Here is a 25,662-nt window from a genome sequence, read left to right as displayed (position 1 = left end):
CCCCTCTAACTCCGGCAGTTCTTGATCGATAGAGCTGAAAATTTGTATTTCAGGAATTTGACGGAATAATATATTTAAAGGTCATTATTTACCATTTTTATACATTACACCACTTTAGTGGGGAGGGTATATTGGGTTTGTGCTGATGATTGTAATATTGGTCCTATAGCCACCTTAAAGTATACCAATCGGCTTGGAAACATTTTCTGAGTCTATTTAGCTATGTCCGTCAATCAAACTACAGGTCGCAATTTTTAAGATAATTCAATGAAATTTGGCACATGATCTTCTATTGTCCCAGGGACGAAACCTATTGAAAATGGTTATGATCGGTCCATTATTTCACCTAGCCCCCATACAACTGAACCCGACGAATAGGGATTTTAAGTTCATAATTGTGTTTAATATACTCGTATCTCGACAAAAAGCTGCAAAATCAAGTTCTATACTAGCCATGATGTCTTTCATGAATTTTATAATTATAGTGTCTCATTTGACCATAGCCCCTATACAAATCCCCTTCAAAATTTAAATTTAAATTAAAATTTAAATTAATTAAATGTCCACTATTTTGTTCAACAATAAATGGCTTAAGTATAATTCAAGGCAAGGTATAATTCAACTTAAATGCTTTGTTATGAAAACTAAATCACATTTTATTTTTGTAACAGGTGTAGGGTATTATATGGTCGGCCTCGCCCGACTATAATTTCTTACTTGTTCAACATGAAAATAAAACAATATATTTATTATATTCAGCGATGCTTCCCTTTAAACTGAAGCATATATTGATATAAGAACAGAAACTTTTATTAAATGGTTATACCCTTAACACTTTGATGTCCTTTAAAAAGGAAAAAGGATCTGAAAGTGGAAAACTGAGTACACAGTTTTTCTGTATGGGATCACTGCTATCCAGTAATGTCCAGTATTTTACTAAAATTAATTAGCTTATTTTTGAAGAAATAAATTTTTTAATATTAGAGTAATAATATAATTTTTTCTAGCGGCTAAACTAATAAAGCTATTGGAACAAACATAAAGTATGCAGTGAAGAATACATAAGGTTTCAACATTTTTTTAAGAAAAAAATGTTAGGAATTACAAAGGATATAAAAGGATGAAATTTTCAAAGGACATTATTTAAAATATTTCGTCCTGAAAAATAAAAACAAAAAATAGATTTGAGTTCCGGAGATTGTTCCCTATCATTTGATACCCATATTGATGAAAATTATTCAGTAAATGTATTTTAATAAATTTTAATATCCTTACAACTTTAAAGTCCTTTAAAAAGGACAAAAATTCACAAAATGAAAAACTGAAAAACAGTTTCACTTTAAATGACCTCCAGTATCATGTGTATATGGTTTCGTTCAGGTCCAATATTTGCTGTCACACGATACTTAGGTACACGAGGCTTGTGAATTGGATATTGTTACATACTATATTAATTTATGTAATGAAATGGCTGATTTTACCAATTCTATGAATAGAAATAAAACGGTTTTGAGTATAGGAGTGTATTATGTATTGTCAAATGATGATGTAGATGACTACCAGGTACAAACATACATGTATTATACCAATCTTTATCTCAAAGCAAAAAATTATATAATAACATAGATGAATGTAAGCGTACCTAGAACAAGAACCAAAAGGAAACATGATTCTGTTTCCAAGAAACGCAAAGAAAGCTCAGTAAAGCGAACGAAGCAAAGCAAATATAAATTACAAAAACTTTCAGCAAGACCAGCAAGGACAATGAAAACTACATGCACCTCCAAATAATGTGAAAATAAATAAGATTTTGCAAATTCTTTTGACGAAGAAACCAGAAGAAATATTTCTCAAAAGGAATTATAACACAAATGAACAAAATCTATGTGTACAGGAAACTGTGGACCATTAGTATTAACTCTATGTACTTAGTTTTTCATAATCAGCTCTTACGCCCCTGTAAAAGGACCTTAAAGTTTAAAGGATATACGATTTTAAGAGATGAAATTTCAAATTTGTATAAAAAATTTTGGTATTAACATAAAATGAAGTTAAGAACCTCTGCTTCCAAATAGTATTATTAATTTCAATTCATCAGTTAATGATTAATTTCAAATTTGTATAAAAAATTTTGGTATTAACATAAAATGAAGTTAAGAACCTCTGCTTCCAAATAGTATTATTAATTTCAATTCATCAGTTAATGATTAAGTCGTTATTTATAATACATATGTTTATGTATGTATCCTTTATTTATTTTTATTTGTTGAATAATATGAATCACAAATTAAATTGAATTAAAATGTTTTTATTTATACATATGAGAAACTCTCTATCTGTTTGAAGAAAAAACTCTCTATCTTTTCTAAAAACGCAAATAATTCAAAACTTTTAAAAAATCATACGTAAGACTTGTAATACGTAAGATGTAATTATTAAAAAATAATATAGCAGAAAAAAAAACAAAATGTTCATTAATATACGAAATAAACAGTTGTTTTGCTCTCCTGAAAACTTGTGTATTTTGTGATAGATACTATTGAATATGGTTAGGTTAGGTTGATAGGAGGATGTATACTACATCAAATCCGAAGAAATACACCTAGGCCACTATCGGGCCTGTTGTTCGCTCCGATTCAAGAAAAAAAAAAAATTGTTCACTGAATGTATTATTTTTCCATGTTCAGAAACTCAGTTTCCTGGACGTAATTCCTAAGAATCTTCCAATCGGTGTTGGTTAAGAATGTTATTTCCGGAATAACATCACTTCCAAGATACTTGGATCTAACTTCGACGAATGCCTGACAATGGCAAAGAAAGTGCTCCAGAGTTTCACTGTCCTCTCCACATGCTCTACATTCGTCTGAATTCGCACGTCCAATTTTGTATAGATGTGCTCGTAATCCTGTGTGTCCACTGAGAATACGTACCATCATACTAACCTCAGACTTGCTCATTTTGAGAAGATTTCTCGTCTTGCTCTCATCAGGGTCACCCCATAGAATCTTTGTGGTTCTACCCACCGTTTCATTATTCCAAGAGGCCTTATGGGATTCTCTCATCCATATTTTTAATTCAGCTTTTGTTGCGTCGAATGGTTTTGCGTTTGTCAGGTTAACTACATCGAGCTCCCTTCCCTTTAAAGCTATTACATTCGCCCTTTCGTTGCCGATTACTCCCGAGTGGCCTGGTACCCATATGATGTGAACCTTACCTCTGGGAGAGTATTCAGTTAAAGCTTTCTTACAATCCAATACGGTCTTAGATTTAATTCTATCACCTGATATCGCACAAATTGCCTTCTGGCTGTCGGTAAATATATTAAGCCATGTGGGCGCCATATTTATTCTAATCCAATTTACACATTCCGTTATTGCTCGTACTTCTGCCTGGAAGCTTGTGTTATGATTAGGTAAACGGTGGTATATTTCTGTTTCTGGGTCTTCTATATAGAACCCCAGACCCACTTTGTCCCCTAATTTAGAGCCATCCGTGTAGCAACGGATTCCTACTGGTATTTGCTCTAATGTTCCGCTTGACCAAGACATTCTATCTGGGATTAGCGTTTCAAAGTTTCCGACATATTCAGTGTCTGGTATGCGATCAGGCACGTCCGATGAATGTGTATAACCTTCCAATGTGTCCAGTATACATTGATGACGTGTCCCATAACCGTTTTTGGCCAGTTCGCCTAAAGTAAAGAGCCGTTCGGCTGTAAGCGCCGCCTCATATCTTATATATGTTTCAATGGGTGGAATATCTAGCAACGTTTCCAGAGCCTTGGTTGAAGTAGTACACATGGCACCACTTATACCCAAGCAGCATGTACGCTGAACTCCCTGTAGTAGTTTGATATTACACTTTTTGTCCAAAGCAGTCCACCAGATTATTGAAGCATAAGCTAGAATTGGTCTAATTACACTTTTATAAAGCCAATTTGTCATAGTAGGACTAAGACCCCATTTCATGCCTATGGTTCTCCTACATATCGCCCAGCACCGATGTGCCTTGTTGATCCTATCCTCTATGTGGTGTCTCCATTTTAATTTCCGGTCAAGTATTACACCTAAGTACTTAACTTTGTCTGTCACCGGTATCTTCTTGCCCAAGAAGCAAGGTTCAGTATATGTAGAAATTTTTGTCTTTCTTGTGAAAAGACAGATTTCCGTCTTCGCCGGGTTAACATTGAGGCCTCTCGGTTGAGCCCAGCTCAAGGCCGTATTCAGAGCCTCCTCAGCTCTTCTACACAAGTAATTTGGATCCTTTCCCTTTAAAAGTATTACGACATCGTCTGCATAGCAGACAGGTCTAAGTCCTTTCTCGGTTAGGGTTCTTAGGAGGCTATTAATCGTGGTGACCCAGAGTAAAGGTGACAAAATGCCACCCTGTGGTATACCGCGAAATACCTTTTTCCTGATAGTTATATCGTACATCTCGCAGCTTATCCATCTGTTCCTTAGCATGTAGTTGATCCAGTTACGGAGCACCCGGTCAACATAAAACTGGTCTAGGGATTGGATAAGGGTATCAGTGTGCACGTTATTGAAAGCGCCTTCGATGTCAATGCATACTGCCAGTGTATACAGTTTGCTATCGAAAGATTCACCTATGTAGTGGACAACTCCATTTAAAGCGGTTTCCACCGATCGTCCCTTTACATAAGCATGCTGCTTATATTTAAGGTCATTGTATGGTATGCTGCTTTTAACCATGCTATCGACTATCCGTTCCAAGGTTTTAAGTAGGAAGGACGTAAGACTTATCGGTCGATAGGACTTAGGTGTCGCATAGCTAGGTTTCCCTGGTTTGGGTATAAATATTACTCTTGCATCCTGCCATTTAACTGGGGTATATGCCAATTTTAAGCATGCAGTGAATATCTGTGACAGATGTACGGAAACCAGTCCCGCCTCCATCTGCAAAAGTGCCGGGAAATTCCATCCGGCCCTGCAGCTTTATAGGGAGCAAAGCTCTTGATTGCCCCTTTAACCATGTCAGTTGTAATAACTATTTCCGTGTTACCCTCCCCTTCCTCCAATATCGGTTCATCTATGTTATTCGATATACCGGGTGGGAAATGAGAATCCATTAGGAGTTTCATTGTCTCCTCCATATCCTCAAACCTCCTGCCCGTGTCATCGATCATAGATTCCGGTTGGACATGAGTTTTGGATAGGAATTTTTTTATCTTCGATACGTCATTTACGCTATCTACCTGTTCACAGAAAAGTTTCCAGGAGTCTCGTTTGGCTTTTCGAACGATTTTCTTATATTCACCAAGTTTATTACGATACTCATCCCAGTATACTGCGGTCTTTTTACGCCGTGCCCGGTTAAATAGTTTGCGAAGAGTCTTCCCAAGGTTCCGGATCTCCCCAGTTACCCAGGGTTTTTCCTGGGCAGATCTCCGCTCTCGCAGAGGGCAGCTGTCCTCGAACGATTCAACCAGGGCACTTGTGAACGTTTCCACTTTGGCATCTATATCCTCTTTATTTCGACATTGAAAAGTGTCCTGACCTAAACGGTTCTTTAGTAAGGTCCCGAACATTGTCCAATTAGTTTTAGACTTATTCCGAAACTTTATCGGCTTTGGTGGTGGCCTTAGTATTTTGAATCTTATGTACCGATGATCAGAAAAGGAGTGCTCGTCCGAAACTTTCCAATCCTGAATTTCGTTTATAAGCTCTTCTGAACATATAGTTATATCTAATACTTCTTCTCTGATTCTATTGACGAAGGTAGCTTTATTACCTAAGTTCAATGTTATCAAGTCTTTAGTATTAAAGAAATCCATGAGGGCTTGTCCCCTGCGATTGGTGTTTGTACTACCCCAAGCTACATGATGCGAGTTGGCATCACAACCTATTACAATTTTCTTATTTTTCCTTTGTGCCTCTTCAACCAGTTTCATCAGATCCGACGTTGGTGGTAGTGTCGGAGAATCGAAAGGCAGGTAAATAGATGCAAGGAATATGTTGCCACGACCTTGCTTCAGCACCGTTGCATCCGATGTTGATAATCCTGTTGAGAGGAGAAAACATAAGTTCTTGTGACATAAGATACATGTTCTCGGGCGAGATCCTGTATCAGCGTAGAAAAGTTGGAAATTTACGTGATTTAATCCAGAAACCTTGTTGCGAATCGTTCAAGGTTCCTGGATTAAAGCTATATGTATTTTACCTGTGTTGATTTTAGCCATCAGAGCGTTGGTAGCTGTCTCGCTCCGATGGAGGTTTATTTGGATAACCTAAATCATGGTCATCCATTAAACTGTCTTCCAGCGAGTTGGTGGTCACCTCCTCGCTCTTTGGATTTGACTCCTCCGGATAGCCTGAAGTGGCTATTAATGCAGTGAGTACTGTTGATGGCACTGCGGTGTCCTTATCAGGCATAGGAATAGCAGTATTTTTAATAGACACATTCCCAATTCTGGAGAGCATTGCTGTTCTGTCTTCTGGCGGGTGAGTGATTTCCTCCTCGCTTTTAGGATTTGACTCCTCAACATTGCTAGTACTTGCTAATGATGCTTTGGGTACTGTCTTAGGTGTTTTAGTGTCCTTGTCGGGGCCGGTTTTGACAGCCCTTTCAATCGGCGCCTTCCCAATTTTGGAAAGGGCAACTACACTTTCTTCTGGCGAGTTAATGGTAAATTCCTCGATTTTAGGTTTTGACTCCTCAACGTTATCAGTAGTGGATACTGATGCTGTGGTCTTAGGTTTTTTAGTGTCCTTTTCGAGGCTTGTTGTAACAGCCCTTCCAATCGGCACCTTCCCAATTTTGAATATGACAGATTTAGAGGCGAAGTAAGCCCTACCTTTATTCTTGGCAAGACTAGCCATGGATTTCTGGTCGATACCTATTACAAATAAAGTTCCCTCAGGTTCTTCTTTCCTGTAAAAGACATCCCATTTTTCCACGGCCAGCTCAGCATTTTGACCTCCAAGAATTTCCAGTATACGTTCATTAGCCAGTTTACTGCCCCATCCTTTTATGTAGACAGTGGACTTTAGGAGCACCGGAAGCTCGTTCTTCTTTGCCAGTCCCAGCCTAGCGCCGTCCCAGGGAGGAGGGATACTTTCCACCAAGTTCTTTAGGGTGCTAACACATTGGTGAGATGCCAACCTCATCAACATCACGCCCATGCTGAACTCGCAGCTCTCGCTCTCTATTGGTTGTTTGCCCTTTGAAGCGATTGCATGGTCCACTATCTTATTGTTGACCAGGTCTTCTATTTTACTCTGTTGGTCTATTGGAATTTTGCCTGTCGGATTACCGGCATCGTAAACTGCATAGCAGAGATCGTCCCGGTGCCTACTTCTGGCAACTATGGCGTAAGATGGCGGCTCTTTTCCTTTTCCTCCGTCTAGCTTCTCCTTCCTCGTTTTTCGGGGCTTCTTTTGAGATTCCCTTACCTTCGAGGTTGATTTCGCCGACGTGTTCGTCTTCGGAATATCTGGCTTGGCGTTGTCACCCTTACTCGCAGGATTCTCACTTGAGATTCCTTTGAGTGAAGTATGGCTTGGCTTCGACTGTGTATTAGAAGACGGGGAGCTCTTTTTCTTCTTAGGTTTATTCTCAGTTGTCAACTCCTCGGGAGACCTGATCCTTTTTGCCTCAGATCTTGTGAGAGAGTCCGATTTTTCCTCTGGAGTGTCGTGGGATTGACTAACTATGATTTCCTGAAGCATCTTTTTCAACTTCCTCCTCTGTGCTCCAGAAAGTCTTTTCTTAGTAATAGGTAGTTTAGCTATGCTATCACTCACCTCTTTCACCATTTGCTCTACTTCATCCTTTTTGGGATTTGCTATAATGGTATTATTATTATTATCATCTGAGGATTCAGAGTCGGAACCCTCACCTATATTTAAAGGCTGAGGTAGCTTAGAGCTCTCTCCGAGTACATCCTTCTCTTTCACCCCTATATTTTTGCCAGCGGCATGCTGTACACTTGACGCATTGTCCGCCACGGAGGCCAAGGTACCCACCTCCGTAGTAGTATTCTGCTCACGATTGCAGGATGACGACGACACGTGACTCGCGAGTAGATCAACACTTGCCGCCGGTACTGGGTTATTTAGGCCCTGCACCGTAACTTTTATCTTTTTATTTTTATTTTCCATATTTTTTTTCCAGTTTTTTGGTCCGCGGGGAATATAATATTCCCAGGTGGTGGACAATCTGCCCTCCCTCAGCTTAAGTGAAATTAAAGCTGGGAGAGGACAGATGGTCCATCACCACCCCCTATCCGCCACCCGGGGACGCGCTCGGTAGGAAAAATCTGGAAAACTCCCCCGAGTACTATTGAATATAGTCCTTCGATATTTTGTTTCGTTATGTAAATTCATATATAAAATAAGACATAAAGGTTATTTACAGTTGCCTGGTTATCGTGTTATACAGTTAAAAAGTTATATCTACAAAAATAAATATAAGTTAAAAAAATAACCCAGTTTGCCCAACCCTTACCCTTGGCATAGAAATTATTTGTTTCCAGGTTATTTTCAGTGTTGGTAAATATTTTTTTTAAATGAAAATATGTACACAAAAAACTAATTCATTAATATACGAAATAAACAGTTGTTTTGCTCTCCTGAAAACTTGTGTATTTTGTGATAGATACTATTGAATATAGCCCTTCGATATTTTGTTTCGTTATGTAAATTCATATATAAAATAAGATGTAAAGGTTATTTACAGTTGCCTGGTTATCGTGTTATACAGTTAAAAAGTTATATCTACAAAAATAAATATAAGTTAAAAAAGTAAGCCAGTTTGCCCAACCCTTACCCTTGGCATAGAAATTATTTGTTTCCAGGTTATTTTCAGTGTTGGTAAATAATTTTTTTAAATGAAAATATGTACACAAAAAACTAATTTTTAAGCGAATGATGTCACAAATATTCGAAATTAAATTTGAAAGTTCAAATTAAAGCTCGAAAAAAAGAGAATCTATGTTCGAAAAATTTTAAAAGATGTTAAAACAAGTTCAAGCAGACCCAAATTGCTGAAATTTGACAGTGATGAGTACCCCTGATGACAATACAATATTATGTTCGAATATTCGAAATTAAGTTCGAATATAATATAATATTTGAAAATTGTTTAATGTTTTTAAAAAAATCTCTGGGCAATAAAAATAAAAAAAAAACATTTTTCAAAATTTCGAACTTATGTTCGAAAAAAATTTAAAGCTGTTAAATACAGTTCCCGTATACCGAAATTGCTGAAACTTGATAATTAGAAATTTCAATTTTTTTAGTTTTTATGATCCAGATATTATTTTAAAAGCATAAAAAATTTTTCGAACATTACTTCGAATTTTCGAAAATAATATTGTATTTTAATCAGGGTACTCATCACTGAAAAGTTTCTGCGAGAACTAGTTTTAACGGCTTTCAAAATTTTTCGAACATAGATTCTGTTTTTTTAAGCTTTACGATGAACTTTTGAAAACAAATAATTTCTATGCCAAGGGTAAGGGTTGGGTAAACTGGGTTATTTCTTTTTCTTATATTTGTTTTTGTTGATATAACTTTTTAACTGTATAACACGATAACCAGACAACTGTGAATAACATTAATGTGTTGTTCAATATCACGATTATATATGCTGTAAATTTCATTAAAATTGAAAGTGATTGTTGTTGTGACAGCTAAAACTATACAATAATCTAGTTGGGGGGCTCTACATCAATGTCCAGGCCTAAAAATTGGGCTACTTCAACTGGATGCGTCCATAAATCCATTGGACAGAGTGAAGTAGGGTTGGCTGAGCAGTTGAATACGTGGTGGGTATCATGAGGACCCGGACCACATGCAGGACATTCGTTGCGGACGGCACGGTCTTTACGTGATCAGTAGGCATTGATCCTGTTGCTCCATCCCGATCTTAGTTGTGCCAGAACTACTCTTGTTTTCCGCGGCAGGTTTTCTTCCGTGTCTGCTATGGACGGTGGGCGACCTCCAAGTACGACATTCATGCGGTAACCTGCGACCGCGGAATTTATGGCGTCTCTATAAATGTCGTTCAAAGCTGCCGAATATGAGGACTGATCCAGTGGATCAGTACATATCTGCATATGTTTTCCTCGTATATACGAAGATCCTTCCTGACATGCCTCGGGGGAGTATCCAATTGTGTGATATTCAAATTGGGATGACTTCTCCGATGACATCCCAGGAGGAACTGTTTAGTCAACATGACATTGTGTTCCTTGACTGGAAGGACCTTCGTTTAATCGTGCAGGTGATGTTCCAAGGTAATTTGTAGGCAGCCCGTTACAGTCCTTAGGGCGGCATTTTGGCGGCTTTGAATGTTTCTCCACTGGATATCAATTAGCGAAGGTGACCACACTGGAGCAGCATAGTAAACCACTGACCGACCAATCGTTTTATATATAGCCAACAAGGTTTCTTTATCCATACCCCAAGTGCTGCCGGCTAGCGCTTTGAGGAACTTGTTTCTACTTCGCAATTTATGCGTGATTGCAGTGGCGTGAGCTGAGAAAGTAAAGAGGCTATCAAATGTGACCCCCAATATTTTTGGGTGGTGCACGGTCGGAATTTGGACTCCATCGACCACGATGCCAGGTTTAAGTTTACTTCCTTCGTCCAGGTGGTAAAAAGTGTTGTTGACGACTTCGCTGGTGATAATTGCATTCCCCAATCATTCCCCGACAGTCTGTTCTACGTACCGGAATGACCCGAATTATTCGGCCAAGGGCTGTCAACCAAAGCAACAACAAAGCAACAATACAATTGAAAGTGGTTAATCCGACTGCTGTCCGAATCCTCTTCAAACTTCACATAAAAAAATTACAATAACATAATTTCTGTCACATACATGCACCTGACATAGACTAAGTTATTTGGAGTGAAATTGTTGCGTTAATTTAACTTAAATAATATTAACTTAAATAAGGGAAACTTAAACACAAAATCCCAAAAATAACATTTCTTAACTCAAAAAATGTCATTGAGAGTAAGTAATTGTAAATGATAAAATTCAATTACAATTACAAGTAATTATAATTGGTAAAATTCAACTACAATTACAAGTACATAATTATAATTAACAAAAATTTAATTAAAATTACTAGTAATTGTAATTGACAAAACTTAATTAGACATAATTAAGTTTTGTCAGTTTTTTATTTTATCATGCGAGCTCAAGTCTCAATTCAGATCGGATAAATATATGTTGATCATTTTTATATGGTATACAAAAAATCTTTCGTTTCCATTATGGTTACTCTGATTCCTTTGAAATACATGTAATTCAGTTATTAATAATTTCTGCATATCTTTCAAACGCAGAAGAGGCTCTGAGACTAACACACTAAACACCCTAAATCTTCTTCACTACCACAGATCAATATTTTTGGTAAGAAATATAAGATGTCACAAATCGAGATTATTTTCTCAAGTTCGGTTTAATCGAAGCTTTTGGTGATCTTTAGTTTTTAGAGTTTTTCTAGTTAAACATATTTTTTCAGAATATAAGTCTGATCCCTATCGAGCTTATTTCTCAACGAAAGTTATTAAAATTGTTTTCTTCCAAACATTTTATGCCACTTTTGGGGTCTGTATTGGTATTGGGCTTAATTTTCAAATGGCTAAAAATTACTAATGGCAAAATTAATTTTTAAATGGCTAAACGAGATTTAAATGTGCTAAAATTAGCCATGAAATATCTAAATTGGCAACACTGTTGGGAATAGAAGTTATCTATTTTTATACCCGCCATCAAAAAAGTAGTATATTGATTTTGTCCGTTTGTAACACATCGAAATATTCGTCATCGACTCACAAAAGTATATATATTCTAGATCCTTATTAAATTCTAAGACGATCTAGCCATGTCCGTCCGTCCGTCTGTCTGCCACGATAAAGTCCGAACGGAATGAGCTAGAGTGTTGAAAATTTTCAGAAATATTCTCTATAGGTAAGGTTTGTTTGGTATTGAAAATGGGCTATATTGGTCCACGTTTTCGGATAGCCCCCATACAAGTGGCCCCCCGAAAAACTGCCTTAACGGGCATATATGTTTTAAAAGTGTAAATATAGCGATGAAATTCAACATAAATAAGTTCTATATGAGCCAAAAACTCCCTGCCAAATTTTATGAGGATCGGTCCATAATTGACACTACCCCCCATATAAGGTCCCCTTCAGAAAATGACTTTAACGCTCATTACTCGCTTAAAAATATGACTATAGCGATGAAATTTTACATAAGCATCTTAGGAGCCAAAACCTTTCCACAAAATTTTATGTGGATCGGTCCATAATTGTTTCAGAAAATTACTTTAACGCTCATTACAGGCTTAAAAATACGTGTACAGCGATGAAATTTGACATCAGCAAATCTCTTATGAACCAAAATCGCTCCACCGAATTTTTAGTGGATCGGTCCATAATTGACCCTGCCCCCCATTTCCCTTCAGAAAACTACTTTAACACTCATTACTGGATTCAAAATACAAGTATAGCGATGAAATTTGGCATAAGTAAGTGTTTTACTATCAAAAATCTCTCTACCAAATTCAATGTGGATCGGTCCATAATTGACCCTACCCTAGGGTTGCCAGATTCCGATTCGCAGAAAGCTGGACATCGGGTTTTAAAAAGCTGGACAAAACAAAAAAAGCTGGACATAAAAAAATACTGAGAAAATGTTAATTTTGGTTTTGTGTAAATAATTTCACAGTGATACACCAAAAAAATGTAGAGGTTCTCATATACCAATTCCGTTTTGTCATAGTCCATATAGTACGAATATATTTTTAGTTTTCCCCGATCACTTCGTTAACTTAGCGTTTAAGAGCAAAAGATGTGAAATAGCTCCATTTTTGAAGTTTTAAATTTTAACAAGTAAGAGTGTTATATTCGGCTATGCCGAATCTTATATACCCACCATCACACCTCGTTTGACTCGAATGAAACTTACTTATGTCGAATTTCATCTATATACTCGTATATTTAGGCCAGTTATAAGCGTAGGGGTAGGGTCAATCATTGACCGATCCTCATAAATTTTTTTAGATAGATTTTGACTCGTATGAAACTTACTTATGTTGAATTTCATCTATATACTAGTATTTTTAAGCCAGTAATGAGCGTTAAAGTCATTTTCTGAAGGGGACCTTATATGGGGGGTAGGGTCAATTATAGACCGATCCTCATAAAATTTTGAATAGTGATTTTGGATCATAAGGAACTTACTTATGTCGAATTTCATCGCTATATTTGTGTTTTTAAACAACATATGGCTGTTAAAGCTGCGTTTCGAGGGGCCACTTGTATGGGGGCTATCCGAAAATGTGGAATATCGGCCCATTTTCAATACCAAACAAACCTTACCTATAAAAAATATTTATGTGAAATTTCAACCCTCTAGCTCTTTCCATTCGGACTCTATCGTGCTTTCAACAGACAGACAGACGGACGGACAGACATGGCTAGATCGTCTTAGAATTTAATGAGGACCCAGAATATATATACTTTTGTGGGTCTATGACCAATATTTCGATGTGTTACAAACGGAATGACAAAATCAATATACCCCCCATCTTTTTTAATGGTGGGTATAAAAATATGTCTTTTCGCGTACTTTCCTGTAAGAAATATCCAGTAACTTTATGATAGAGAGTAATTTTTGATTTACTCTCAATCAAAAAAATATCCAAAAAAGTACTCGAAAGCCAATTTAAAAAAAAAATGTGCAAGTTTTTGTTTATAAATCGCTAACAAAACACTAAAAAACAAATAATTGAAACTTTGATTTTTCCTATAAATAAATAGATATTTAAAGTTAACAAAACATGCAGTATCATTAAAAATATATTATTGTTTTAAAACTTTATGATACAAACATATTATTAAAATAAAAATTTACACAAAATCGCTAAGAGAAAGACTAACTAAATTGTTTTAAAAACGCTAGATTTACAATATTTGTTATGATTTTTCACAACAAATAAACTCTTTTAAAAACTAATTTATGATAAATAAAATTAAAATAAATCTAATTACAAATAATTTTTTTAATATTCGTGTTTGTATATTTCTTTAAAAAAAAATAAAATTTACCAAATTTTCGATTTCTTTGGTTTGTTTACATATTCATAAATCAAACATATGTTGTGAATATAAGTTGGATATTTTTTGCTGGGGAAAAAATATCTAGTAAAATCAAAAATTCTCTAACAACGAACTGTAATTTTTATCGCTCTCTTACTCTCTCGTTGCAAGTTTTCAAAAGTACGCGAAAGGAATCCAATAACAATTGTTGCAAATTGTTACAAATTATCGAGTACGCGAACAGACCTAATATTTATTGCGACATCAGCTGTTCAAGTGTTGAGACATGATGATAGAAGAGGGAAATCATAACTTATTTGTATAACAAATGTACAATCAGTGTTGGCTAACATGCAGTGTACTAAAAAAAATTCTATTTAGCTGGACAAATTAAATTTTAGCTTGAAACTGACAAGCATCAAAAAAGCTGGACAATCCAGCCAAGTCCAGCCAGGCTGGCAACCCTACCCTACCCCCATATAAGGTCCCCTTCAGAAAATTAGTTTAAAGCTCAATACGAGTACAGCGATGAAATTTGACATAAGCAAATCTCTTATAAACCAAAATCTCTCCACCGAATTTTATGTGGATCGGTTCATAATTGACCCTTCCTCCCATAAAGGTCCCTTCAGAAAATTACTACAACGCTCATTACTGGCTTAGAAGTACGAGTATTGAGATGAAATTCGACATAAGTAGGTTTCTTATGAGCCAAAAGCCTCTACTGACTTTTATGGGAATCGGCGTATGATTGATCCCCATATAAGCTCCCCTTCGGAAAATGACATTAAAGTTTATTATTGGTTTAAAAATACGAGTAAAGCGATGAAACTTGATACACATAAGTTTTATACGAGTTAAGATCTCTCTACCAAATTTGACCTTATGACAATTGTGCCTACCCCCCATATAATGTCCCCTTCAGAAAATTACTTTAACGATCATTTCTGGCTTAAAAATACTTGCACATTTATGAAATTTGATATAAGAAACGTTTATAGAAACTTAAATCTTCATACCGAATTTCATGCGGAAAGTTCGGCAAAATGCGATTACAGCTATTCGATGAAAAACGATCAGTTAATTTGATGAGTGATCATGATGTTAGGGGAGCATCCCTTTTATAGCATACGGTATATGAGATTCGGCACAGCTGAATATAACACTCTTACTAGTTGTGTACATCATATTATTTGGCCTAAATAAGTATCTAAAAAAATTAAAGTGGAACTTTAGAGTCACATTTCTCTATGAGCACGCACTTTATCGAATTTCTTCCGATGTTGATATGCTACTGGAAGTTTTAGGTCATATATAAAAAAATCGCGGAAATCGAAAACATTATTAATTTGACATTTATCGTTCTAAATTGTAGTACTATGCATTGCGAAGATTTTTGAGAAACAATTTATTTTTTAATTAACAATATTTTTATATTTTCAGTTTTCAAGGACGGACATTGTTGGACACACTTAATTCATATATTTCACGATCGTTTTCTGCGCAAATACAACTATGTTCTGCAAAATGTATTACGTATATATACAGATCCGGAACTCTGCTTTCATCGGATTTTAGGATATTACATAGAACTCTTCCCTGTTTAGTTCGTTTGTGTTCAGAGAATTTTAGCTGTCCTATAAGGAGTGCTGCAGCAGAAACTTTATCATATTTGATCGAGGTAATAATCATTTGCTATCATGAAAATTTATATTTATGCTGACTATTTAATGTCATAGATCGATGCAGACCTACAGAAGACGGCTGCAATTTGTAACCACTTATTAAGATCATTATTTCAACTTATTAAAATAAATAATGCTGAGACGAAGCTAGCAGCTTTAAAATGCTTGGCCGCCTTAGGAGCAAATGATGAATTTATTCGAAAGCGAATTGTCGATACAAATGATTTAATAAATGATATAATGGAAAATTTGAACAGTTTTGAAATTCAGGTAAATTTCTACTAAATTAGTATTAAATCAAATTGTTAATACTGAAACTATGTTATCTTATTTCCACCATTTACCACAGGAAAATTAGGCAAAATAATGAGCAGTCTGGGGAATTTCAGATATCTAAATAAAAATTGGCACATAGCTCCCCTTTATCATATTTAGCAAGGAGTTAAAAGTCCCTGAAAATATCTTGTGCGCTTTGCTAGATATTGGAGGTCAAAGGTTACAAAAATTAGTTTTTGTCGAATAACTTGCTTAATTGGCGTCGTAGGCATTTGTAGTATCAGGTTATAAAATTAAAAATAAACTCTGAGTACCGTGAACATCCGTTTATATGAATTATTTTTTAACATCGAAAATAAAAAAAGTTTTCTTTGTTTTTATGACCCAGAGATTATTTTTAAAGCATAAAAAATTGTTCGAACATTACTTCGAATTTTCGAAGTTATGTAATTTCGAATATTCGTACATAATGTCGTATTGTAACCAAGTAGATTTATGACTATCAAGTTTCAGCAATTTCGATGTACGCGAACTGTATTTAACAGCTTTAAAATTTCCCAAAAAAAATTTCTTTTAGTTAGAGATTATTTTAAAAACATAAACATTTCTTCGAACATTACTTCGATTTTTTTTTTTGATTTTACTCCCTTGTGTATTTTGTTTTGTGTGTGTTTATTTAGTTTAGCCTTGTTGTTGTTCGTTTTGCTATTGCTATAATAATGATATATTTGATATATTGCTATAATAATGATATAAATTTTATAAAATTGATATTTTTTAAGTACACTGTGGTGAAGGGTATATAAGATTCGGCACAGCCGAATATAGCACTCTTACTTGTTTTTACTTATATTTGTTTTTGCTGATATAATTTTTTAACTGTATAACACGATAACCAGGTAACTGTGAATATCCTTATAATTTTTATAGAGAACTGAAGTTGTTTTCGAGCTATAGTGCATTATTTTTCCAGTGCACTAATATATTCAAATCTTAATATAAATTGTACCAATAACAAATTTGTCATAATTTTTACGTTATTCATAAGCAGTTAACATATGCTTATACCTTAATTTAAAGAAATTTTAAAAAGTGAATTTTTAAAACTTTAGGTTGAGATTTGTAGTTTTAAGACGATGTCAAAGTCAGGAATGTAAGGAAAATTAAATGCGTTTTTAGGTTTTTTTTTCTCATTTTAACAGGTTTATTGATATTTTTGTGGCTAAACGAATAAAGATTTTATACTGATTTTTTTTTTATTTGAAAGCTATATTCAACTATTATTTTTGATTTTTTTTAATATATCTTATATACTAATGTTAAAACAATTCGTTCAAAATTTAAAAATAATAAAAATGTCACTGTTTTTTACACCAAAAGAAAAAGATAAGGATTCTAAAGGTGAAAGTAGTTTTTAGTAGTTGAATGTTATATACCACAATAAAATGTTATATACCACATTCCAAAACTGAAAAAAAGTTTGCGCCATTTTTTTGGCGATTTTTTTAAATTTTCACTATTTAAAATTTTTGCTCATCCCACACTTTTCATATACCGTATGTATAAATTGTTAATTTTTACAGTTTTAAGAGGTTTATAAAAAAATTATTGTTAATAAACGAACGAAAGTAGCAAGAATTCAAAAATTGTTATATATCGCAATAAAAAAAATTTTCGCAATTATTTTTGGCGATTTTTTAAAATTTCACTTTTTCGAAAAATTTTCCTTTTCATACCAAGAAATATATACGATTTTTAATCTGAAAGTAGGAGGTATACTAAAATGTTTATATGCAGCAATAAAGTATGGAATCTCTACTTTTAGGGACAAGAAGAAAAGTTTGGAGATTTCTGGAAAATTTCACCTTTTTGAAAAATTGAATTTTTTAACAATAAAAAATATATAACATTTTTATAAGTCAATGTAACAAGTGTTCAAAAATTATATACCGTTGTAAACTATGAAATTTTGAGCAAATTTCCACAAATATTTTAGGCGATTTATTGAACATTTTACTTTTTTTTTATTAAAATTGTACAAAAATATGATGGTACCCCTATAATTCATTCACAAATTAGAATGAATTTTAGAAGAAGGACCTTATATGAGAGGTAGGTTAATTATTGACCATTTTTATAAAATTTTTCATAATTTTTTAGACCGATTTTGTTTCATATAAAACATGTTTACAACGAATATCAGTTCCCCACATAAAATTTGCTACAGAGGATTTTGCTCGTAAGGGACTTACTTATGTCAAATTTCATTGCTTTACTGGTATTTTTAAGAAAGCAATGAGCGTTAAGGACCTTATATGGGGGGTAGCGTCAATTATGGACCGATCCACATAAAATTTGGTAGAGAGATTTTGGCTCGCATGTAACTTATGTGTGTCGAATTTTATTGATATACTCGTATTTTTAAGACAGTAATGAGCGTTAAAGTAATTTTTTCAAGGGGACCTTATATGGGGACTAGGGTCAATTATGGACCGATCCACATAAAATTTGACAGATAGATTTTGGATCGCATGGAACTTATGTTTGTCGAATTTCATCCATATACTCATATTATTAAGCCAGCAATGAGCGTTAAAGTCATTTTTTGAATGGCACCTTATATGAGGGGTAGGGTCAATTATGGACCGATCCAAATGAAATTTGGTGGAGAGATTTTTACTTGTCAGGGATTTACTTATGTCAAATTTCATTGATATACTCGTATTTTTAAGACAGTAATGAGCGTTAAAGTAATTTTTTGAAGGTGACCTTATATGGGGGGTAGGGTCAATTATTTACCGATCCGTACAAAATTTGGTAGGGAGATTTTGGATCGTATGAAACCTTTTTATGTCGAATTTTATCGCTATACTCGTACTTTTAAAACAGATATGCCCGTTAAAGCTGTTTTTCGGGGGTCCACTTGTATGGGGGCTATACGAAAACGTGGACTGATATTGCCCATTTTCAATACCAAACAAACCTTATATATAGAGAATATTTGTGGAAAATTTCAACCCTCTAGCTCATTCCGTTCGGACTATATCGTGCTTTCAACAGACAGATAGACGGACATGGCTAGATCGCCTTAGAATTTAATAAGGACCCAGAATATATATACTTTTATGGGTCTATGATGAACTTCATTTTATGGAACTAAACAGTAAATGGGGCTGTGATGGATCACACCAATCATAATATAAGCAACAATTTAAAAACAAAGGTGATAGTGACGCCAATATATTCCAAAGTTCTTGTGTGCCGCTAAAATTAATCACAAATGCAAATGGAAAAACAAAAACGATATGGCGAAATCCAACTCCATCATCAACTAGGCTACGTTGACCAATCCGTATTCGATTTGTGCATGAAACTGCAGACGTCACTAAAAAGGAAATAGAACAAATTCAATTGTTGGAGAAAATCGAGGTAGCATGTAATGGCAGTTAACCAAAATATAGCACTCGGTGCTATTCACTATGGTGGATGGAAAAGTCTGCAATGCAGCAACGGACACAAAATCTACAATGGGGTGTTATATTTGCGGCCAAACCTAAAACGATTTTAACGCATTGCAGAGGAATGTTCCTTTAAACCCTGATGCTTATTTCATTATGAAATAATTCCCCAATTTAAAAATGAAAAAAAAAACACCAACGAAATGAAATAACTTCCTAAATTAAAATAAAATAACACCCCATTTTTGGGGATTTATTTCATATGAAAAAAATCCCTAATTTTAAAATGAAATAAGTTCCCATTTAAAAATGCGACACCTATAATAAATAACAAATTATGGAAGTCGGTTCTTCTGACATTTCTAAAAAAAGTAAGTCGCTCATGCTTTCGATTGGGGCTTCAAAGTTTAATAAATTTCAGTTTAATCGCTTAATAAAGATTTCCTTGATAGCCGGCCTATGGCCAGACGCAAGAATTTACCACTCTATAATATGTGGCTTCGCTTAGTAAAGATTTCCTAAATAGCCGACTTAAGGCCGAATGCTCCTGATACAGGGAGCCGGCTATGTTTTTCATTTCGTGTAATAAAAGTGATATAATGAAATAATTCCCTAAAAATATTTTTAGGGATTTATTTCATTTTTGAATTTTGAGGAATTATTTCACAATTAAATAACTCCCCATTTTAAATGTGAAACAATGCCCCAAAAAGCGATATAAATCCCCAAATTTCGCTGTTTTTGTTTTCTGAACAAATTTTTAGGGAGTTATTTCATTTTTGTTTTGGGGAGTTATTTCGTGGGAAGTTATTTCATGACGCCATATTTTCCTGATTTTGTAGATTATGACGACTAATTTTTTTCAAAATGTATTCATAATTGTGACCTCTGACCCCATCGGAAATTCGGATAGACGGACATTGCACTATGGGCCAGAGAGTGATGCTGTGATAAGGGATGTAACAGAAGCAGTACTTTTAGCTAATATTAGAAAGAAAAAATGCGACATTATCTGTATTGGTGTTATAAATATTGAATATATTAATCCTCGGACAGGATTAATAGATTTTAAGAACTTTATAATTTCTCAAGGGGAAAAAGAGAAAACACAAGGAAATTAGTTTTAAATAAATAAAAGGGATTTTATTTATTAAGTTGATGCTCACCTTTGGCTTTAATATTTTGGATCTGGTAAAGCCATAATTGGACCGCCACGGAGAAAGTGTCCTGGGGTCAACGCGGTAAGATCAGCTGGGTCTTCAGAGAGAGCGTATATGGGCCTAGAATTCAATACACCTTCAATACGAGCTAATACCGTGGTAAACTCTTCAAATGTGAACCGATGGGCTCCTGCCACCCGCTTTCAATGGAATTTAAAGCTTTTGACCGCCGCTTCCCAAAGTCCTCCCATGTGGGGAGCCTGGGGGGGGGGGAATGAAAGACCACTCAAACCCATGAGTTATGTATTTTTGAGCAATTTCTTGAGAAACGGAGTTTATAAAAGTAGTAAATTCCTTGCGTAAAGCTCGATTCGAACCAACAAAATTTCTACCATTGTCAGAGACTAGTTTATGTGGAAGACCACGGCGACCAACAAATCGGGCGAATGTTGCTTGGAACGCAGCTGCAGAAAGGCTGGAACAGGGCTCGAAATGGACCGCTTTGGTAGCAAAACATACAAATACGCATGCATATCCTTTGAGGATAGATGATCTTCGTAAATTGGAACTTTTAAGCTCAAACGGACCGGCAAAATCTACTCAGGTTATGTTGAATGGGAAGGACAGGGTATAGCGGTCGGTAGGCAAAGCCGCCATAATTTGAGAGCATGGTTGTTTCTTCTGAATTATACAAGTTTTGCAATATCTTATGAGTTTTTTAACTTTGAGTTTGAGACGAGAGATATAAAATTCGGTTTGTATCATCCGACACATTAAAGTGCATTCTCCATGGGCTAAAATCTCGTGCAAATGGGATAAATATAGATTACAAAAGTGTGAATTTCGGGGTAGAATGATTGGGAAACGCTCGTTGTAAGGTAATATAGAATTGGCAAGGCGACCATTGACTCTTAAGAGACCTTTGGAGTCTAGAAATGGATTTAATGTGAATAAAGAGCTGTCTTTTGGAATGGGCTGATTTTCAGAGAGTAATTCATATTCACGCTGGTAGAATTCCTTCTGAGCTAACATTATTAATCTGGACTTTACAGAATTGACTTCCTGTTGACTGAGTTGAGAATTGTGATTAGCTAAGTTGTTGGTTTGATTGGCAAACGAAGGTTTAAAACGCCGAATATATCGAAAAACGTATGCAAGAACTCTTAACGACCTCGTGTAGGAGGAGAATCTTTTAAGAATGTCTACGGAAGAGACTGTAGTTTGAAAGCTACTGATGGGAACAGTTAAGCTTTGGGTTCCTGTTTGTTTAAGAATAGAAATTTCGGGAGATTTCGTGGTATTCAACGGATTATTCTGTGGCCATTCCGAAACCGGGTTTGTAAGCCATAGTGGGCCCTGCCACCAAAGTTGGTTGTTGATTAAGTCCTGTGGTCTGCATCCTCGGGAACCTAGATCAGCGGGATTGAAATGAGTTGGAACATGGCGCCATTTTGCATTTGGCAATAATTCATTCCAGATTCGGAGAGAATCCGTACTGACAAAATCATCCCAATCGATTCGTTCAAGCCATAATTGCTGAATAAGAATTTTGCCTTTAATGACTACGGGTGATATCCAGCCAGCTGGATCGAACAATTTGACTACTGAAGATACGATTTTGCGTTTGGTTATTTTTGTTTCTTGAGGAATAGATTCAAAAGTATATGTGAACGAAACAGTCAATGCGTTCCAGCGAATACCGAGAGTTTTTGTAGCACTGGAATCATGAAATTTGAGAAAATCAGAATCATAAAGATCTTCTTTGGGAAGAGAAGCTAACAAACGAGAGTTATTGGAGGTTAATTTCTTTAATAAGAAACCAGCTGATTCTAGAGTTTGCACCAGCTCTTTCTGGGATTTTATAACCTCTTCGAGAGAATGACCACCAGTTAGAATATCGTCTACATTAGTTTCTCTACGTAATATATCAGCTGCTTTGGGAAACTTATCTTCGGAATCAGACGCTAACTGGATTAATGTCCTAATGGCTAAAAATGGTTAAAAATTTATACCAAATGTAAAAGTCTTTAACTGGTAATCTTTGATGGCCTCCCGGGGGGATTTTTGGAAGAGTATTCTCTGAAACGGCCTGTCTTGGGGATTGACTAATATCTGACGATACATTTTTTGTATGTCACCGCTGAAAACAAATTTGTAAAAACGCCAATTTAATATCACTGTCATCAGATCAGCTTGAAGTGTGGGGCCAGTATAAAGAACGTCGCACAGTGGTATAGGAAAAAAAAAGAGGGAAATAATTTGGTAACTTCTAAACGGTTAATCCGATTTTAATGAAATTTGGTATGCACAAAGAGGAGGTGTTGTCGAGTTTAGGTTTTTGGCCTTATAGGCCAACCAGGGGCCCGGCGGGGGTCCTCAAATTAGGACACCTCGGCTATGTTAAATTTTTAAAACGATCCTATTTCTTCATTTGAGTTCCGATTAAAAAAAAATCGTATATAGAATCTCCTCATCGAGCACTATAAAAAATGTCGTAGCAGTAAATTATGTCTTATAGTTTAGGAGATATTCGTATTTGAAAATTACCGTCCTTTAGTTTTTTGATAATAGCGGGTCCAAATATTCCCGATTTTCGCCATTTTTTTTATTCGCTTAACAACAAGTTTATATATCAAGCAGTGAAAGAATTATGTAAAAATCATGACTGAGTCCAAAGTTATAGGCATTTTAATTTAAAAAATTAAAAAAGGCGATTTTTTGTCATTTTTTTGGGAAAAAAGTATATTTTTCTTTTTAAGTTATCTAAAAAGTTTCTAAGAAGATGTATATAGAATTTATACTTTTTGGAAAGCTGACTTTACATAAAATACGATAAATGAAACAAAATCTAAAAATTTTTGATAACGAGGGGAACAGGTCCATCCAAAAAAACCCAATTTTTTATGGAAAATTCAATTTTGAGCAAAAATTCTCAAATCGCATAGTCGATATCAAATTATAGTGACCTGTTTTATATGACCCAATATGTTCTTAATCATTTTGTAACGGGTTTCGATAACCCCGCCCCTGGTATGGATATAATAGGCAAAAAACCAAAAAATCCCATTTTTGGGATTTTTTAAAACTTTTTTGGGAATTCCAGGATTTCTAATAAGAAAATTCGAAATTTTTATTTAATTTTGGATTTTGAGTAAAAAACTCTACCTAACTGTAAAATTTCATCAAAAAATATTCATAAATAAAATTTTTATTGCAATTTGAAAAATTTGTATCTTCGCAAAAACTGAATAAAAAACATTTTTTAATTTTTTTTAAAAAAGTATTCCGCGAATTTTTTAATTTTCAAAAATTATATACAGTTTTGAAAAATAGACAAAATTACCTTTCCATTGATATATAACATGCCTACCTAATGTTTTTTAAGTGACAAATTAATTAGGGAAAACTCAACATCTTTTAGAAAATTTACCTAGCACTATTATTTTCATCCATAAGGTTAACTCTTAAATTTGTTACATATATGGATGAAAATAATAGTGATAGGTAGGTAGGTAGGTAGGTAGGTTGATAGGAGGATGTATACTACATCAAATCCGAAGAAATACACCTAGGCCACTATCGGGCCTGTTGTGCGCTCCAATTCAAGAAAAAAAAAAAAAAAAAAAAAAAAAAAATGTTCACTGAATGTATTATTTTTCCATGTTCAGAAACTCAGTTTCCTGGACGTAATTCCTAAGAATCTTCCAATCGGTGTTGGTTAAGAATGTTATTTCTGGAATAACATCACTTCCAAGATACTTGGATCTAACTTCGACGAATGCCTGACAATGGCAAAGAAAGTGCTCCAGAGTTTCACTGTCCTCTCCACATGCTCTACATTCGTCTGAATTCGCACGTCCAATTTTGTATAGATGTGCTCGTAATCCTGTGTGTCCACTGAGAATACGTACCATCATACTAACCTCAGACTTGCTCATTTTGAGAAGATTTCTCGTCTTGCTCTCATCAGGGTCACCCCATAGAATCTTTGTGGTTCTACCCACCGTTTCATTATTCCAAGAGGCCTTATGGGATTCTCTCATCCATATTTTTAATTCAGCTTTTGTTGCGTCGAATGGTTTTGCGTTTGTCAGGTTAACTACATCGAGCTCCCTTCCCTTTAAAGCTATTACATTCGCCCTTTCGTTGCCGACTACTCCCGAGTGGCCTGGTACCCATATGATGTGAACCTTACCTCTGGGAGAGTATTCAGTTAAAGCTTTCTTACAATCCAATACGGTCTTAGATTTAATTCTATCACCTGATATCGCACAAATTGCCTTCTGGCTGTCGGTAAATATATTAAGCCCTGTGGGCGCCATATTTATTCTAATCCAATTTACACATTCCGTTATTGCTCGTACTTCTGCCTGGAAGCTTGTGTTATGATTAGGTAAACGGTGGTATATTTCTGTTTCTGGGTCTTCAATATAGAACCCCAGACCCACTTTGTCCCCTAATTTAGAGCCATCCGTGTAGCAACGGATTCCTACTGGTATTTGCTCTAATGTTCCGCTTGACCAAGACATTCTATCTGGGATTAGCGTTTCAAAGTTTCCAACATATTCAGTGTCTGGTATGCGATCAGGCACGTCCGATGAATGTGTATAACCTTCCAATGTGTCCAGTATACATTGATGACGTGTCCTATAACCGTTTTTGGCCAGTTCGCCTAAAGTAAAGAGCCGTTCGGCTGTAAGCGCCGCCTCATATCTTATATATGTTTCAATGGGTGGAATATCTAGCAACGTTTCCAGAGCCTTGGTTGAAGTAGTACACATGGCACCACTTATACCCAAGCAGCATGTACGCTGAACTCCCTGTAGTAGTTTGATATTACACTTTTTGTCCAAAGCAGTCCACCAGATTATTGAAGCATAAGCTAGAATTGGTCTAATTACACTTTTATAAAGCCAATTTGTCATAGTAGGACTAAGACCCCATTTCATGCCTATGGTTCTCCTACATATCGCCCAGCACCGATGTGCCTTGTTGATCCTAT

General features: G+C 35.3%; 1 protein-coding gene across 1 annotated transcript in view; it reads left to right on the top strand.

Moving 5' to 3' along the window:
• Positions 1 to 16,051, top strand: part of LOC119601639 (armadillo repeat-containing protein 8-like) — a 215,683-nt gene extending 199,632 nt beyond the window's left edge. Inside the window, exons 5-6 of the mRNA XM_037952695.1 lie at positions 15,525 to 15,762; positions 15,821 to 16,051. Coding sequence (XP_037808623.1) covers positions 15,525 to 15,762; positions 15,821 to 16,051 — 469 coding nt within the window. The remainder of the gene's footprint in view (positions 1 to 15,524; positions 15,763 to 15,820) is intronic.
• Positions 16,052 to 25,662: the final 9,611 nt, after the last annotated feature.

This window comes from Lucilia sericata, unplaced genomic scaffold, assembly GCF_015586225.1.
Source record: "Lucilia sericata isolate MDLA Ls3-8-SP2 unplaced genomic scaffold, ASM1558622v1 Contig000182F_arrow, whole genome shotgun sequence".
In the NCBI taxonomy this organism is placed as follows: Eukaryota; Metazoa; Arthropoda; class Insecta; order Diptera; family Calliphoridae; genus Lucilia; species Lucilia sericata.
The sequence above is the reverse complement of the archived record's forward strand: the minus strand, read 5'-3'. Positions and strand labels throughout refer to the sequence as shown.